We start from the raw sequence: 19,852 nt of genomic DNA on the forward strand, positions 1-19,852 counted from the left end.
ACCAAGTTGCTTAAGGAGAGGCAAACCAGTCTAGGTTGGGAATGGAAGATTTCGAACCTCCAGTGATGGAGGCACCAGGGGATGGCTTCTATACTTCCAGTCTTGGTGAGATAGAGAAACCTAGTCTTTAAAAAAATTTAAGAAATCTTAATTTAAACATATTATATGTTTAAATTAAGATTTCTTAAATTTATATACATATTTGGCAATAAAATTATCATAACTCTAATTCATGAATAGTAGGCTACAAAGTCAATCTGAGTCAGCAGTGTCATATGGCAGCCACCAAAGTTGGTGTAGTCTTACCCTGCATCAAGAACATAACAAGAAAGTTATGATTTTCCTGTACCCTCCTCAGATCTGGATCTGGAGTGTTACATTCAATTCTGGGAGCTTATGTTTTAGAAAGGACTGTGATAAACTGGAGAGTATCCAGAGGACAATCAGGATGACAAAAAGCTTTTAGATTATGCTAAGTGAATATTGTTTGAAATAAATGAGGAGGCTTAGTTTGTGAAAGAGAAGACTTAATAGAGAAACAATGACTTTCTTCCAATCTTTCAGGAGCTGTCATGCATAAGAGGGATTAAATTTGTTCTGTTTGATTACAGAGGGCAGAATTAGGAGTAAGGGTGGAAGTTGCTGAGAGGCATGTTTTAGCTTGATGTTAAGGAGAGACTTCCTCCTAATTAGAACCACCTCATAGTGGAAGGGCTGTTTTGGGAGGCAGTGGGTTTCCCCATCAATGGCGATCTTTGAGCATAGGCTGGATGACTGTTGGTTGGAGATGCCAAGGAGAGGACTCTTGTTCAGACATAGGTGGGATCACAAAATCTCTCAATTTGTCAATTCTCATTCTTCATTTATGAAATTGGTCTAAAATCTTATTTATGTGGATTTGGATATATACATTTCTGTACACATACAGAAAATAAACATACACATGAAATACAATTTTATTATAGGATATACATATAAAAATATAGTCATGTGCTCACAGGTAAATTAGTGAGTTGAATATATTCACATATAAGACAGCCATTGATGTGTATATTAATGTATTTTCACCTAGACTTGGTGATTTGTATATCTATATGTGTGTTTACTTTTTTAAGAATACATTTCCTTATCAAGGATTCAATAAAGACCGTATACAATCAATGGTTTATATTTGTACGTTTGTTGGATTTTTTGTCTTTTAAGGAAAAAATATGACAGTGAGAAATGTCTTCATTATCCATGGATGCGCAAGCATTTTTTAATGTACATAGGATTTACAGCTGAAAGGTACCATGGAGATCACATGGTACAAACTGCCTCATTATATAGATATGGAAAATGAGGCCCAAAGAATAAAAGAGATTTTACCCACGGTTACATGTGTAGTAAAGGACAGAACCAGGATTTAAATCCAAGTACCTTGTTTGTTCTGTTATGCCATGATACTCCATAATGCACATTGTCCCACATGTGCACACTCAGTTGTATGTCCACACACATGTTTACATGTATGTACTTATCTATCTATCTCTTTCTCTCTAACCATTCATCTACCTATCTCCTTCCACCCATCTCTCTCTCTCTCTCCATCCATCCATCCATCCATCCATCCATCCATCTATCCATCCATCTATCCATCTGTCTATCTATCTATCTATCTATCTATCATCTATCTATCTATCTATCTACCCATCTATCTATCTATCTACCTATCTAGTTTTAGGAAGTGAAGATTACTTTATAAGATAAGGTAATAGACACTGAGGCTCTTCTTCAGCTGAATTACCAATCATTGAAGCTCTACTGCAGAAAGTGCAACACTGACTGGTCATATATTCCAAATGCCAAATGAATGATTACCTAAAAGACTATTTTACAGATAACTTGCACAAGGCAAGTGCTCACCCAGAGTTCAGAAGAAGCAATACAAGAACCTTTCAAGTTTTCTCTGAAGAACTTTAGCATCGATTATGAGATGATGGTACAGAATTGCCCAGTGGTTTGACCACATTAAAGAAGGTGCTGTGCTTCATGAGCAAAGCAGAATTACAATAGCACAAAGGAAAAGTGAGGTTTGCAAATCTAGCTAGCTACATCTCCATCTCGAATGTTCTAACAGACTATTTGTGTCCAACTTGTGGTAGAGCCTTCCCAGCTAATATTGGATTGATCAGCCACAGTTGAATACATTGTTCCTTGACTCCAACTTTGTGATGTCATTGGTCCTCTAGGAGAATGAAGAACCATCGCCACCACCAATGTCAATCTATTGTAACACTATTATTTTTAGCTGTCATAGGTATTGAGCAGTTTTGATGCTTCCTCCTTATTGGGAACCTTGACACCTCCAATCCCTTTTAAATTTCATTTTTTCCCATTAGAACATAAAGTCATGGAGGACACAGACTTCTTTCTGCTTCTTATTTGTATTCTCAGCACTCAGTACCATTCTTGACACATAATAAAGCCTTAATAAATGTTTGTTGACTGATTGTTTATGAGCAAGTGAGGGTGAGGGAAGAGGGTCAGGCACTGCTGAATATTAGACTTTATGCTCCTCATGATCACTGTTTGGGGGATCCAGCACTACTTTGTAAGATAGCCTATAGACATACATGTGCATATATATAATATATAGTGTATCTGTACATCTATAATGTACATACATATGTATATTTATGCACACATATATACAACATTGTCCCAAGCATAAATCAACAATTCTGATGGCCAATAAACAATGGTCAATAAATATTTATTAAGCATTTATGTGCTGGACACTTTGCTTTGCTCTTGGGAAGACAAGACAGAGCTCTGAAGTCCAAAAATTATATAGCTGGTGGAACATGGTGGGGGGGGGCTGTGCTGAGTCTCTTCTTTAAATAGAGGCAGGGGATCCCATGGCCCTGCCCTCCAGTCACAGCTTCTGTCAGAGGGGCAGAGGATACTGAGAAGTGTGTGATGACTCTATACTCAAAAACACTTCATACTTTACCTCATTTGATCCTCACAGTAAGCAGGTATATAGAGACAGTGGACCTGAGTTCAAATCTAGACTCTTCTTGCTACCTATATAACCTTGGGCAAGACATTTAACCTTTATCTTAGTTTCTTAACAATAAAATGAGGGGCCTCAAATGGATAATTTCTTAAGTCCCTTCCGGCTTTCAATTTACTATTCTGTTGTAAGATAGGTCTCTCTATTACATCTTTCAAACAGCTGCCAAAGTGATAATTCTAAAGCTCAGGTCTGACCATGTCATTTGCCTAGTCAATATATTCCATTAATTTGCTATTTCCTCTGGATAAAAAACACAGATTCCTCTGATATTTAAAGCCCTTTTGCAATCCGAGTCCAACCCACCTTTCCATAGAACAAGATGCCCCTCCCAGGATGTTCTGATCCCTTCAAATCTCATCACTATGATGATAACTCAGCTTTGGACACCCCTCAGCCTCCTCTCTCCTCTGATCAGAGGGCTAGAGGGTAAAGCACCAAACGACACCTAGAGCTTTCTTTTATAGAAGGCAGAACTAGGATTTTTTTCAGCTAACTCTACATGCCATCTGCAACTCTACTAGGTTTTAACTCTGTGGAACAAGTCTCCTGGAGCTGGGTCCCTCTTGAGGTCCCCCCTTTCCACCTTCCTTGTGTATTTTGTCTTCTCCCACTAGACTGTAAGCTCCTTGAGGGAAGGGTCTTTCTTTTGCTTTTTTGTATGCCAAACATTTAGCAGAGTCTTGGCACATAGTAGGTGCTTAATAAATGTTTATGAAATTGAATCGAATTATTCCCTTTAACATATGCTACGTGTCCAAGAGAAACTTGCCTTTCAATTGTTCCTTACATAAAGAATTCCATCTCTGGTCTCAGGAACTTTGCACAAACTGTCCTTCATGCCTCCCTCCTTATACTTCTGAGAACCAGTGGTTTTTTCAAAGCTCTTCTCAAATACTACCTTTTAAATGTGCCTTTCTTACTTCTGTTATGATTAAAATTATCTCAAGAGACTGATTTTGTGTAAGAATATCAGTTTATTGAGTAGGCCAGCATCATAATTAATAAAGTGACAAAGGTCAATGGTTCTCTCAATGACCAGAGACCTTGCAGTTCAGTCTGTCAGATTAATAAATACACTTTTAGGAGTTAATTATCTAGCTTCTTCCTTGAACATCCCAAAACATCTCCAAATGGTAAATAGTTAATTGGGAAGTGGTCCATCAAACCATCCACTTGTCTATTTTCTCATGTCATACACAGGAAAAGCTCCCTTATTCCCTTCATTTATTAATCAAGTTTTATTAAAAGGGAAGACATTCTTTGGGATTCTTAAGGATAAAGTAAATGCTCAAAGCGGAAGATTGGAAGGAATCTCTGACCCAGAATTCAGACACAAGAATATATAGAAATTCTCACCGACCCTTATGTAGAAATTAGTATATAAAAAAATTCTCATACCCCCAGAGTGATGGATTTGCAACAGGAAGTGATGATAACAAGTAAAAATCTCACTATATGCCAGGGGCTATAAAGAACTGTAGAGAAAGCCTCAGTAGGAGACATTTTCTGGGAAGCCACACTAGAGGTAACACTTTTTACCCAAGATGGAGCTGTAATTGCCTAAGGCTATACAGACCAGCACAGGCAGCTATCCTGATTTTCTTTTATTTGTAAGTTTTAACTTCAACTGACAAGTTTAACTCTTCAAATATAGACCCAAGAGCTGTAGGGAAAAGGAAGGAAAAACAACTAAGAGAAATATAATAAGTCTAAATGATTCTTTTTCTCTGTTTCAATTTGCTTTTTTATTAAGTAACAAACACAAGTCTAGGAGCATGTACTCTGCCTATATAAGGATAGAAGCAGGCTCTGGCCCTTTGCTATAACCATGCATATTCAGAGGCTTCTGCTGGGTCACTTGGCTGCTGTCCCAGGGAACTACTGTTAGAAATAACAGGCAACAGAGTCAGGATGCCTTATCTCCTTAGTGGCCTACACTCTCCTAAGCTCTACCTTGGACTTTCAGTGAGGAGGGGAAGGGAATCTTTCTCCTCCTCCAACTCTTTCTTCTTCTCCCTGGAGGTCCTGGTCCATTCAATTGTCAATCATTTTTGACATGGCCTTGCCCTACCACAGGGGCCAATTCTGACAGATCAGCCATTGGTGGCATGTGTCCTTCAGCAAGGAGGCAGAGGTTGCATCCATCCTTAGGGAGGCAGAAAGCATCTTCCATGGTCTCTCCCTGATAACATATTTAAAGTGTTTTATTGGTGTTATTTTCAATAGCCAAACATCTGTAAATTAGTGGCATATTTCCTATGAGCACATAAGACTATCTAATTGTTCTTGCCATGCACTTTGAGCCACTTCATCTCCTTATTGTTTCCCAATGCAAATGGTATCATGAACATTTAAATATCAATGTTTAATTGACCAGTGTTTCCTTTTTCATGGTTAAAGGAAATTGTATTCTCAAAGACAGATTTGTAGAGTACATTTGGCTGATCATGAAAATCTATTATTTTATTCTCTCCTGTCTGTGACTGTTGCTTGTGATTGTTTCTGTAGTTGTAAGTTTGCAGGGTTCAGTATGATAACTATGACTGGGTGCTGCAATGTGAAGGAATCATATTTTTGTCTTCTTTTTGACTGAGATTTGTTGAAGTCCCCTAGGGTCTAGGGCATGGATGGTGACTTACGTAAGGAACTTTGAGTATGATGGACTTGGTTGTGTTCCAAGAACAAGATGTTGATAGGAGCAAATGTGGAATCTCAGAGTTGGCAGGACCCTAGAGATCAACCAATCTGACTTGTACCTGAATGTAATTCCCCAATTCTTATCTCTCCCCATTGCCTTTAAACAACTAAGAAATAATTACCCTGACTCTGTGTGAAGACCTACAATGAAAGAGAACTTAATCCTTTCTGAGGCAGTCCATTTCCCTTTGGGTAGCTCAAATTCTCAAGTTATTTTTGCCTCAAGTGTTAATCTTCCTTACTGAGGCTTTCACTCATTATTTTTACATCTGTCTGCTGGAATCAAGTAGAACAACTCTACATGAACTCCCTTCAAATAAATGAATATGGTTCTTGTGTCCTTTCTATGTCTTGCCTTCTCCAGCACAGACATTCCTAATCCAACTTATTCTTGTATGGCATGTTCTTCTCACCAATCTGGAACACCCTCTTGTGAAAACTATACTTTTCGTAAGCTATGTCTTTCCTAAAATATGGTACCCCAACTAATGCATTATTGTTGGAGCTCTGAATTGGTCCAACCCTTCTAGAGTGCAATCTGTAATTATTTGAAGAGAATGACTAAAATGCCTTTGATGCAAAAATTCTTCTGATTAGCATATACTCCAAGAAAGTAAATAGCAAAAAGAAAGATCCTACCAATATCAAAATACTCATAACACTGCTTTTTGTAATAATAAAGAACTAGAAACAGAACAAATACCCACTGAGTAGAGAGCAGCTAAACAAACTTTGGTACATGACCATAATGGAGCATTATTATGCTATAAGAAATGATGACTATGATGAATACAGAGCAGTATAGGAAGACTTACATAAACTGATGCAAAGTAAAGTAAGCAGAACCAGACCCTCCCCCCCAATATACACAGTGGAAATAGAAAAATAATTATAAACTAATCAAAGCTGAATTCTGCAAAATTATAGTGACCAAGCTTGACCCTAGAGAAGCGATATGAGACACTCTCTTCTACTTCTTTGAAAAGATAGGCTAATGCTAGTGGGAAACATTGCATATAACATCAGACTTTAAAAAAATATGTTGGTTAGTTCTGCTGAAATTCTCCCTCTCCCTTTTTGTTCTTTTTTTTTTTATAATTGTGAGTGGGTGGTAGAAAGGGAGCGACACACTGGGAAACATAGGCATTATAAAAATAAAATATATCTAAAATTTATTTAAAAAATTTAGTGTCCTGATGAATAATGCATTTTAGATGTGGCCTGATCTGGGTAGAACATAGCAAAGCTATTGTTATGGACACTATGCCACTCTTAATGCCACCTATGAAAGCATTAACTTTTTAAGCTGTTTGTTGCTTAGTTGAATCATGTTGAACTTGTAGTGATTACAACTTCCAGAACAATTGCAAGCAATACCAACCTTTTACCCATGAAGTTGATTTTTTGGAAATCAGGTGTTTTAGGCATGGATCCAAATGAATTGACTATATTAATACTTGAACTTCATTTTTAATATGCCTGAGGCTGGAAAGCAATGACTCAATGGGAAAATTTCCCAGGTCTAAATCCCACATTGAGAGATGATGCCTTAGGATAGGATAAGATAGGATATTTCATCACAAGGAAAATAAAGAAATTTCTGATTAGCACTCAAAGATGTAACTAATTTTCCACTTACTATGGAATTATTATGGGCTTCCTGGGTTCAAAGAAGAGGGCAATTTGGTTGATTATTGTACCTCAATCTGCTCAAGCTTCTATCTCAGATATTTGGCAACTTCTAGAATCATTTAAATTTAATCATAGCACCTTCCTAGAAAACCCAGAAAAAGGTTCAAATTTTTTTCAAGTGATATATTTAATCAACATTAAAACAATTGTTAAAGATATAGTGAAATAGTGCCACACTCTTCTCTATAAATAATTGTCTCATCTCAGTAATGCAATGCTGATTAAAGTTATAGAGGTTAATGAGCAAGAATGCTGGTATTAAACTCACTGACAATATGGTGAAGTCATTACTCAAGACCAGGACTGGTTAATGTCTTGTCAAGAGACATGAACACTGAAAGACTAGGTCCTGTTGATGATCACAAAATCCAGGACAGATCACTGAAGAACTCCACTTACTTCAAGTTCACATCGACCCATTTGTGATCATTCTTTGTTCCAATCATATAATCACTTCCAAATCCTCCTAATTGTGCTATCATCTAGTTTATTATCTTGCTATCTTTTCTAAAAGTATACCATGAGAGATATTGTCAAAAACTTTGCTATCTCAGGATAATTAATTATGAAATATTCCTAGTTTCTCCAACCAATCCTTTAATCCCAAGTTTTCCAGTCCTTTTACTATCTTGATTGCTCTCCTCTGAGTCGGTTCCAGTTTAATATCCTTGCTAAAATGTGGTAACCAGAGCTAATAGAATAGGATTCTTAAGGCTGGAAGGGACTATAGAGATAATCCATTCCAGATGTGCCATGGTCATCATTTCCTTCCTTAGTGGAATACATCTCTAATTTGAACCTAAGTAGCTTTTTTTTTGTACACCACATCACTCTGTTGTTTCAAATCGAATTTGCTGTCCAATAGAATTTGCAGATCTTTTTCAAATGAACTGTCATCTAGCCACACCTATCAGGTGTCTCCTAATACCTTTTGTACATCTTGAATTGGATGTCCTATTGCCATTTCAGTTAGTCAGTCAGCCAGCCAATAAATACTTATTAAACACCTTCCATGTGCCAAATATTGTGCTAACATTAGGGGATACAAAGAAAGGCCAAAACTCTCAGTTAGCTCACACTAACTCAAGTTACTCAGCTCACACTCAAGTTACTCACTTAGCTCACAACTCAGTTAGCTCACACTAACTAAAATCTAATGGGGGAGAAAACATGCAAACAACTATGTACAGAGAAGACATATACAGGATAAATTGGAGACACAGAAGGAAGCCACTAAAATTAAGGGATTTTAAAAACATATTCAAAACAGAACTCTTTTAATATTTTCCACAAACCCTTCTGCATTTCCCTATTATTGATGATAGCAGCCTCTCAGTTACCCAGACTTGCAAAATTCGTGTCATCCATGATTCCTTACTCTCCCTCACTCCATAAATTCAATCTGTTGTCAAATCCTAGCATTTCTGCCTTCATGACATCTCTCATACATGCTCCCTTATTTCCCTTCACCCAGCCACTACCTTAATTCAAGTTCTCATCACCTCTTGTCTGGACTATTGTAATAGCTTTTTAATTATTCTATCTGCCTCAAGTTTCTCCCTACTATAATTCTTCCTCCATTTAGCTGTTGAAATGATTTTTCTAAAGTGTAGGTCTGACCATGAAAACTCCTTACTCATAAATTCTAGTGACTTCCTATTATCGCCAGGATCAAATAAAAAGTCCTCCATTTAGCTTTCCCCTTTTGGCTTTTCCAACCTTTTTACATCTTATTCCTCTCTACATATTCTATAATCTAATTTCATTGTACTACTTAGTTTCTTTAATTGGATACGCCATCTCCTATCTCTTTGCCTTTGTTCCCCATACCTAGTTTGCTCTCCCTTCTCACTTCTGTCCCTTAGCTTCTCTTGGTTTCCTTTAAGACTCAACTTATAGGGGCAACTAGATAGACACTTCCTAGCTGTGGGACTCTGTACAAGTCACTTAACTCCAATTGCCTAGGCCTTATCACCCTTCTGCCTGGGAATTGAAACTTAGTATTGATTCTAAGAGAGAAGATAAGGTTTTTTTTTTTAAAGATTCAACTTAAATCCCAGCTTCTGCTTGAGACCTTTCTCATTACCCCTAGCTGCTAATGACTTGCCCTCTAAAATTATCTCTTATAACTCCTAGATATTTTGTATGTATCCAGTTATTTAAAGATTTTCTCCCTCATTAGAATGCGAGTTCCTTGATTACAGGTATTGTCATGTAGAAAATGTTTAATGAATTTTTGTTCATTGACTTCTTTTACTTTTTGAAGGTTACAATCATTATTAAGGCAGTTCAAGAACTTATTAACTGTTTTGTTGTGATCAGAAAGAGAAGGTATTGGCAGATTCTTGGACAGTGGAAGTCTCCCATCACTACTATATCATACCTCTATGCCAAGATCACAATTTATTTCCTAAACTCATATTTTAAGTCCTTCTGTCTGGATGGTCTGTGACATATGGCTACCTTTGTATCCATTTGCAGAGAGTAATCAACCACCACTAATAGGCTTCCCCTGCCCCCTCTCCATTACTGGATAATCTCTCTTGTGATGTTAACTGTGGATCCACATCATAATTCCTTGGAACACAAGAAATTTCTTCTTCATAGAGAACAACCCAACCATCTCTCACAAAAGCCTCATCTCTAAAACAATGCTCCAAATGTTTGAGGAACCTTCTTCCTTTCAACTTTGTATCACATTCTTCTATAATAACACTTTTTTTCCCCCAGCGTTGTTCTGATGGTCAAAGAAGATAAATTTGTAAAGTACATAGCACAGTGCTTGGAATATAGTAGACATTTAAAGAAATCCTTCCTTCCTTCCTTCCTTCCTTCCTATCTTTCCTATTCTCCCTTCCCCTGTTCCCTATAAATATTCCTATGATTCCTTTGAGAAATATAATGTTCCCCAAGAACAGGAACTACATCAAGACATTCCTCTAGTCTTCTCACCTTCTCCTCTCATAGGAGAACCAGTCTGCACTTTGTATAGACCTAGTTGTTACTTGACACTGGTAGAAGCACAACATACCCTGTTCTCTGTGGATCACGTCAAAATTCCTCTTCACCTCCATACTTGCTAGAAGCAAGATCCTCAATTCTTTGTCATTCTTGTTCAAGATATTTGAAGACAGCTCACATAGGTAGCTACATTGGCATATTGAGGAGTCATTGAGATTCAGGAGTAAAGCTGGGCTTGGGTTTCTCCACCTTTTGGCTTTTAGGTGGCAGAGTGGATAGAATGCCAGTCTTGAAGCCCTGAGTTCAAATACAGGCGTATCTCTTTTTAATTGTGCTTTGCTTTATTGCCCTTCCTAGATATTGCATTTTTACAAGCTGAATCCTGTGTTGAGCAAGTCTATCAACATCATTTTTTCAATAGTGTATTCATATTGGGTCTCTGTCACATTTTGGTAATTCTCTTTATGTTTCAAACTTTTTTATCTTCCTCCTCCTCCTCCTCATTATTATTATTATTATTATTATTATTATTATTATTATTATATCTGTCATGGTAATCTGTGATCAGGATCTTTGATGCTACTATTGTAATTATTTTGGGGAGTCATGAACTATACCTACATAAGACAGCAAACAATAAATATTTTGTGTATTCTAAATACTCCACTGACTTGTCATTCGCTTGTCTCTCTCCTTCTCCTTGGGCCTCTCTTTTCCCTGAGACACAACAATATTGAAATTTGGCCAGTTAATTAGCTGACGATGGCCTTTAAGTGTTCAAGGGAAAGGAAGAGTCAAGTGTTACAGCAGACTTCATTATTGTCTAATTTTAAGAAATTGCTGCAGCCACCTCAACCTTCAGTGACCACTACTTTGGTCAGTTAGCAGCCATCAATATCGAGGCAAGACCCTCCACCAGCAAAAACATTATAACTCACTTGCAGCTCAGATGATAGCATTTTTAGCAATAAAATATTTTAAATTAATGTATATGTACATTGCTTTTTTTAAAGACATAATACTATCATGCACTTAATAGATTACAGTGTAATGTAAACATAATGTCTATATGTACTGGGAGATAAAAAATCATGTCTTTGTGATATTCAATTTATTGTGGTGGTCTGGAATCAAGTCTGCAAAAGATATTTCTGGCCTCAGACACTTACTAATTGTTTGACTATGGGTGAGTCATTTAATTTCATCTACTAGTAAGGGGGTCTCTACACTAGGCATGTGAAGACGTCCCCTGGTGGAAGAGAAAAATAAGAACAATGTATTCTAATAGCTGTGAAGGTGGTGGAAGTAGGTGCATTGGAGTGCTTAGAGCTTGATTAGACTGACAAGGTCATCCTTGCATCCTGAGCCATCACCAGGTCTGATCTTGTCCTGCCAATAGACTTTGATTCTGATAGAGAGAGTGAGGCTGACAACTACATGCAGCTCTGCCTCATTTAAATCCAGTTCACCCTGTGATATCATTAGTCCTCTTCAAAAATGAAGGATGAATAACTACAATGAAATGGGGATAATTATAGCATCTAGGGTTATTGGGAAGATCTTGTACACAATAGGTGCTACATAAATACATATTCCCTTCCCTCTTCCTTTTAGAGGCAATGTAGTGGATAAAGTCAGAAGACTTGAGTTTAAACCTAGCCTCCCTCAGGTGCTTAATATCTCTGAGTCACTGGGCAAGTCACTTAACTTCTGCCTCAGTTTTCTCAAGTGTAAAATGGGGATAATAGCACCTTCCTCTCACAGTATGAGATAATGTTTGTAAAGTGCTTAGCACAGTGCCTAGTACATTGTAAGCACTGTAAAAATGTTAGCTTGCATAGTGGCTTTAATTCATAAGAATCATATTATATATATATATATATATATATTTTGACCAAAGTACCAAAACAAAAAGAAGCTACATTCAGCTTTTACCTATGATAATTTAATAAATCATAATAATGGTACATAGAATTTCTATTGTGGCTTAAGGCTTTCAAAGTACTTTACCTATATTATTTCATTTGATTCTCATAACAGCCTTGTAGAGTAGACTTTATTATTATCCCTATAAAGAAGAAGTACTGAATCTGAGATATTTGTTCATAGAGCTAATAAAAATCTGAGGCAGGATTTGAACTTAGGTCTTTTTGACTTAAGGTTCAAAAGTTTAACCATTATACTGTCAACTTGCCAAGGAAAACATACAATTTCAACTACTTTTCATTTTCTTCTTTTCTCTTTGTTAAACTTTAGGATTTTTTAAAAATTGCTTCCCCTTCATCTCAGGCAAATAGGGTAGGTAAAAGAATTCAGAAACTACATACAGTAAAAACATGGTTTTGATTTAAAGGATTTTATTCATAATTACAAAAAAATGAAATACAATACAACTGGCAGGAGTGGTAATGTTTAGTGAAAAAAAATCCCCAAATATTCATGATATATATAGATATAACAATACTCCCCTTCTTTACTATTTTTTGGACTTTCACCCTATCCTTCTGGTTAGTTTCATTGAATCTCTTGATCCTTCCTTCATTTCCAAATCAAACTTAATGGCAGTGCCATGTATTAGAGAAAACCTAACATGGTATCTAGGGATCAGGTGATATATCTATGGTCCCGATTATTAATGGAACACATTGTATTAACACATTTGCCCAAAGAAAAGTTACGTGTAAGTCACATTTTAAAAAATAAAATCATCTGAAGTGGACTATCCAAGGTAAGCAAGAAACTCCTTCATTTATCTTTTTAAATATTCCTGGTTTTCTTTAGAGTGGATTTGCTTAAAGCAGGTCCCACCCATACAGGGTATGGATACTTTCCTTCCCTATCGCTTAGGGAAGGGTTGTCAAACCCTTAAGATAATATGCCCAAGTTGAATTATATGTAGTCCTGTGGGAAAAGCCAAGACCCAAGAGACCCGAATGATTGGGTTGGCTCTGCCGTTAATTGGTCTTGTGGGGTCCTGAACAAATCACTTTATATTTTTGGTTTCCATTTCTGCATCAATAGAAGAAAGCTTTTGGATTAGATGCTTTTAAAGGCCCACATTAGCTCCAACATTCTATGGTTACATGAACACAGCCGTCTGAAAGCAAGGGAGAAGGATGACTAATAGGGCTATTATCTCACTTGGTTTTTTTATTTCTATTATCTCTGTTGTTTCTCTGGCTGTTCCCTTATTATAACACTGACATAAGTGACTGGCTGAATGGCGATGTGGTTGTGCAAAAGAGTGGCCCTACTGAGAAAAAAACCCTCCGATTTCACACAAACTTTGTGACTCTGTGGCAAACTCATGAGAGGCGACACCCAATACTTTGTGAAACAACTGTGTTCCAATGAGCACCTCTTACTAATGATGATCCTTCTCATTTTTATGATACTTTCAAATTTATAAAGCACTTTCCCCACAACAACCCTGTGAGATAGGTAGTATGAGATGTACCCCCATTTTACAGATGAGAAAATTGAGGTTCAAAGGATAACTACCTTACTTAGGATAACTTAGAACATAGCTAGTAACAGATCCAGGGCTCAAACCTAGGTCTTTGAAATCGAAGACCAGGATTCTTGCCACCTTATATTTGTAGAATGCCTTTTAGCTTTCCCATGTTCCCATTCATTAGTAGCTCATTTGATCCTCACAATTCCTTAAGTTAGGTAGGGCAGAAATGACTCTAAATGATAAGTTCATTGAAACAGAGTGGCCAAGTGATTTGCCCAGGGTCACAGGGCAGAGTCAAGAATATTCATCAGAATATTAGCAGAATCAGGACTAGAACCCAGGTCTCCTAAGGCTGAGCCCACTGATATTTCTACTATCCCTTACTGCCTTTTCAAGGAACTACCATCCTAGGGCAGTTCCATGGAGAGAGATGGGGCTTAAAATACTTGTGGGTGTGTATATAGGGATACAGTATATGCAGATGTATATGGTTCAGTCTGATGGATTTGAATTTGAGCAACATTTGCAGTTTCTGGATCATCCCCAAGCACTAATGTATCATTTCCCTGGTGGACTTGGATACTTAAGTATCTGCTTCCCCCAATGGGCAAGAATTAGCAAGTTATCTTCTTTCCAAGCCCTGTAGTACAGAGGATGAAAGCATAATCTATCATTTTTTTTTTGCCTTGAAAACCTAGACAGTATATTTTGCCCTTCTCCTTTAATAGCCTAGTTTAATGAGCATTTTCAGCTCACTGTTGACCTCCCTTTGACTGTGTCTGCTTTCCTAATGGCTCTCAAAATACTGCCCTTGAAGTTGCTCTATTTAGGTCAAGACTGAACATTATTACTAGCCTCGCCATTCTATTTTTCAAGGAATTTTTAGCATTTGGAAGCTAGTTTGTTGAGAACAGTCTGAGCTGGCATCACTTTATAGATGTCTCATCACATCTGGCAGGCGTTCTCTTCATAGTCTGAGGTTCTTTTGGGTCAGGCTGTTCAGAAATAATGGCCAGATGAGCTTGAGTTTTTCCAAGAACGAGGAGGAACGAGAAGCCCTATGAAACTCCATTCAATGGCAACGTGAACACCAGTCAACAGATGAACACTTTGTCTGCAGTGGGACATTTGGTAAAGTTTGAGAGGAGAATATGATCAACTATAATCTAGTGATTAGCACCTACGTTCTAGGTCACTGAAGAAATGATTTCCACTGCAAAACGGAAAAGGAGATTGGCAGAGAATCCATGCAAATGAACAGTAAATACTTGTACAAAAAACGAGTGACTGTGCCATCTGAATTGCTTTCAGCTGAAGCTAGAAGTTGTCAGGGACAAGGACAGTGGGATGAGGGCCTTGAGAGTGGCCACGGTAAAATTTCTCAGAAGTAAGGCTTGTTGTCCATAGCCTTCTTTTCAAACTTCCGCTTGAGCTCAGAAACAAGGGCGGATTGGACAGGACTGTCCAAAGCCTTTTGCTTCAGCAGCTTACGGGTGTGCTTGGGAGTCAGTGAGCCAGAGACTGTGGGCACTGTCCACTCCGTGGGACTGATCTTGGGGATGGTGGTGGGCGGAGGGGGCAGGGCTGGTGCAGTAGGAGGAGGGGTGAACATCAAGCTGTTGTTGTTATGGTTCTCATTGGGCAGTTCATCCTTGACCGCAAATTTGTCTCCTGCATGAGACCTCTTGAATTTGAGCCACTCTGCCCGGATGGTACGGGATGGTGGACTCGGCCTCTTTCGGATCACCCTTCGGACTGGTAGAATCTTGTTGGACTTCTTGTTGCGCCAGAACATGGCAGTGGAGATGAAAACGGTAATGACCACCATGATGGCTATGACTCCAGCCAGCACACCTACAGCTTTCATGGGGTTGTCTTTAGTTTGCATCAGAAAGGCAGCCATGGGTCCTCTATGCAGGGTCTGTCAAGGAGTATAAACAGAGCACAGTATATCAGTAGCGACCTCCACCTTTGGAAGCTAGATAGGGCATTGTAGCAGTTTTGCTTACTTATAGACTCTTGCTCATGCCAGAGAGGATCAGGTGGGATGGATATACACCTATTTATATGCATACTATAGACGGTTTGGGCAATGAGGTGGAACATGGAGTGGATAGAATGCTGAGCCTCGAGTCAGGAAGACTTGAGTTCAAATTTTGCCTCAGATACTTATTAGCTGTGTGACTCTGGGCAAGTCACTTAACCCTGTTTGCCTCCATTTCCTCATCTATAAAATGAGCTGAAGAAGGAAATGGCAAACCATTCCTGTATCTTTGCCTAGAAAACTCCAAATGGGGCCATAAAGAGTTGGACATGAATGAAAACCAACTGAACCACAATAGACAATTCAGATATATTCTCATTTTAGAAATAAAGCCGTTGAAGTTTTGAAGAAAGGCAGAATGATTTTATTACCATCACATAGTCAGTAATGAACAAAATCACAAATTGAACTTCAAATCCAGAGTTCTTTCCACAGCGCTATGGTGCTTATGTGTTTATGAACACAGAAACCACACCTGTGATTTGACTGATAGAAATCACAAGTGATAAAACTCCTCTCTGAAAGCAATCTTGGAAAGCATTGAGGGTTCAGGTGACTTGTTCTGGGTCAGGAAGCCAATATGGGTCAGAAATGGAACTTGGATCTAGGTTATTAAGGCTTTGATGTCTGTGCTTTTTCTACTTTGTCATATTATCCCTTTCTGTTAAATGGGTGTATGGCTGTTTACATTTTTATGTTTGTTTTCTGTCTCTCTACCTATTTGGTCCTAGAAGGCAGACTGTCTCTTATATACAGTTGTATTTCCACTGATTAACATTATGCCCATATACAGTAGAAACTCAATAAAAAATGGCTGTTGAGGAGAAGGAGGCACTTTGATTTTTGCTACAGCAAAATGGCTAGCTTGTGATGTGATTAAAAAACAACTTCACTAACCTCAGCATCATGTTCAGACCACTGCAAGGAAATCAGATTTAGGATTATATGTTAAGTTTTGCCTTAGGTTACAGGCATGTTTAGGCACATTACTAATGAACTCTGTATTAATGAAAAGAACTTTTCTCTTAATGAAAAGAATCTGCTTTTCTTTTCATTAACAGAAAAGAACGTGTTTTGGTTTACTTTTGAATTAACTTGGAAATATATGAAGAAAGAATCCAGTTGTAGCTGGATAGACAGAGTGCTGGAGACCATTCTTTATTTAAGGGAAGTTGGTAATAGTTGACATTTAAATGGAGTGTTACAGCTTACAAGTCCTATGTATCTACATCTGTGTGTGGGTATCATTTACAGCACAGTGTAGTGGAAGGAATTAGTCTCAAAGCCAAGAAAACGGGGCTTCAAGGGCTGCCTCTGACACGATGTGAGCCTCGGTGTCATTTAAGGTCTCACTACTCTAGTCAATCCCCTTAGAATAGAGGTTGCAGAAAAAGTAGCCAGCCTGAATTGGTAGAGGGAATCTCCTCATGTGGGAGTATCTTATACCACTGAAATCACAGATTCAATTTCTATCCCCATCTCGTACTTTATCAAGACCTCCAGTCCTTTGATCTCTACATTTTATCCTAAATCCTCACCTCTGATATAGTTTATTTTCTATCCCTACTCAATCCTGACCGTTAGCCGGTCATTTCAGGATTGTTTTCTTCACACTTGATCACCTTGCTCTCTTATTCTTCTATCTTTCTATTTGCAAACTTTGATTAACTCTCAGCATTTACTTTCCAATATCATAAGATTTAGTGCTAGAAGAGATTTTAGAATCTAGTTGTTGTTCAGTTGTACAGTTGTGTTTGACTCCTTATGACCCCACTGGGTTTTCTTGGCAAAAATACTGGTGTGGTTTGCCATTTCCTTCTCCAGTTCATTTTACAGAAGAGGAAACTGAGGCAAATAGGGTTAACTGACTTGCACAGGGTCACACAGCTAGTAAGTGTCTGAGGATAGATTTAAACTCAGGTTTTCCTGTTTCCAGGCTTGGCACTCTATCCACAGTACCATCTAGCTGCCTTTTTAGAATCTACTACAATTTCCTATTTTATAGGTGAATAAACTAAGGCCAGGAGACTTGCCCAAGACCAGTCACAGAGATAGTGAGTAGCAGAACCAGGATTCAAACTCGAGGCCTCAGATACCAAATCGAATGCTCTATCACATGACATATTTGAGCATCAGAGCAACCTTGGGGAGAAGGTAGTATGAAAACTAATAGCCATATTTTATTGTCAAGAGAACTGAAACTCAGAGAACAATAATGACTTAGTCACAGTCACAAAGCTAAAAGAGTAGAGTGAGGCCTCCAAATCTGGAGTTCTTTTCCCTGATTCCATACTGTCTCCATCCACCAAGGCTAAGGACAGGAGGATTATTGTCACTTCTGTAACATTATAAGATCTGATTTAGGATGCTGAAGAGAGTCTTTTTTTGGAGGGCACAAGGTGGCTCAGTGGTTTGAGAGGTAGACTTAGAGGTCCTGGGTTCAAATCTGGCCTCAGACAATTCCTAGCTGTGTGACCCTGGGAAGTCACAACCCCAATTACCTAGCCCCTACTGCTCTTCTGCCTTGGAACCAATACACAGTGTTAGTTCTAAAATAAAAGGGAAGAGTTAAAAAAAGGCTACTTTTTGGTTTCAAGATAGGCTATGACAAATGTAATAAGTTGTAGTATTGAAAATCCCTTTTTTAAATGGATAAAACCAAGAACTAGAAAAAGTGGCACTGGGTTGGGGGAATGTGAGCTTGGTTTCCATAAGGAGTAAACTAAAAACATCACTTGGACTATGTTAACGATAGAGGAATATATGGCTCACTCTTTAACCGAACACATGGAGGAAGGCCATAGAGAGGGAGGCCTGGGCAAGTGTCTTTCTCATGCTCCTCTTGGGCTCACCTCATCCAGGATGTCAATCTTGAACACTGCTGTGGTACTGAAGGATGGAGAACCTCGGTCCTTGGCCTGCACCAGCACTGACCAGGTGCAGTCTCTGTTCTTGGTGATGTTGTGGATGATGTCCAGAGAGTGGACAAAGGCCTTCAGCCGGATCTCCCCAGTGCTTTCGTTGATGTCAAACACATTGGCGGGTTCTGCCTGCATGATGGAATAGTCTACGACATTGTTTGGCTCCTCTGCATCATGATCTGTTGCCTGTAGGTAAGGAAAGATGGCGTCAGACCTTGGGAACTCAAATGTTCTCTAAGCAATGATCCTGTAAGGTGACTAAATGGAAAACACAAGCAATGGTTTTTCTTGGGGAGTGGAAGATGGCAGAACATAGAGTAAGCTCTTAACAGGGCTGAATTTACACGTAAGAGTCGTTAATGGCTGATATTTTGCAATTTAAGGGATGCTAGGAAAACTGTATCTCCATGAAATAAAGGCATCTCCCTCACTGCTTGTGAAATTTTTCATTTCAAAAAGTGGTATGGAATGTCATCAATACGAGATTCATTTGCGTTAGCATGAGGCTAACCCTGGTAAGGTAAAGGGTGACCATGATCTACCGTAAATTAGTATAATCAGGTTGATCACCTCCTAATAATTACCTGTAACAGCTGCCCTATGGGAATGAAAATATTTTGTATGATTTGCTTTAGGGAGAGGGGAGGTTTGGATGAGTGGCTACCGTGAAAGGGATTTGGACAGGGTGTAGGCATAGGACCGCTGGTGATGGAGGAGAAAGAACTAAGAGGCAGGAAAGGAGCCTGGGAACAGAAAGGAAGGGGAGAGAGGTCCCTTCACCCCATCTACTTCTCTTTTCTTCCAAGGGTAGGCCCTGATGTTAAAAATTAGTTTTTGACTTTATTTGGGGAAGGGAACATGCTTTATAATTCCTATGGAGGATGTAGACTTTGAGTGATTTCATGTTTTAAATGACAGGCTGTAGAGTGGTGTGTGTGTGTGTGTGTGTGTGTGTGTGTGTGTGTGTGTGTGTGAGAGAGAGAGAGAGAGAGAGAGAGAGAGAGAGAGAGAGAGAGAGA

The 19,852-nt window shown here is 38.5% G+C and overlaps 1 protein-coding gene across 1 annotated transcript in view; it reads right to left on the reverse strand.

Annotated features, from left to right (window-relative positions):
- Positions 1–15,249: 15,249 nt before the first annotated feature.
- Positions 15,250–19,852, reverse strand: part of CDHR1 (cadherin related family member 1) — a 53,817-nt gene continuing 49,214 nt past the window's right edge. The window contains exons 13-14 of the mRNA XM_044660234.1: positions 18,765–19,019; positions 15,250–15,789 (exon numbers count right to left, since the gene is read on the reverse strand). Coding sequence (XP_044516169.1) covers positions 15,250–15,789; positions 18,765–19,019 — 795 coding nt within the window. The remainder of the gene's footprint in view (positions 15,790–18,764; positions 19,020–19,852) is intronic.

The sequence above is a fragment of the Gracilinanus agilis genome, chromosome 2 (genome assembly GCF_016433145.1).
Source record: "Gracilinanus agilis isolate LMUSP501 chromosome 2, AgileGrace, whole genome shotgun sequence".
Lineage (NCBI taxonomy): Eukaryota > Metazoa > Chordata > Mammalia > Didelphimorphia > Didelphidae > Gracilinanus > Gracilinanus agilis.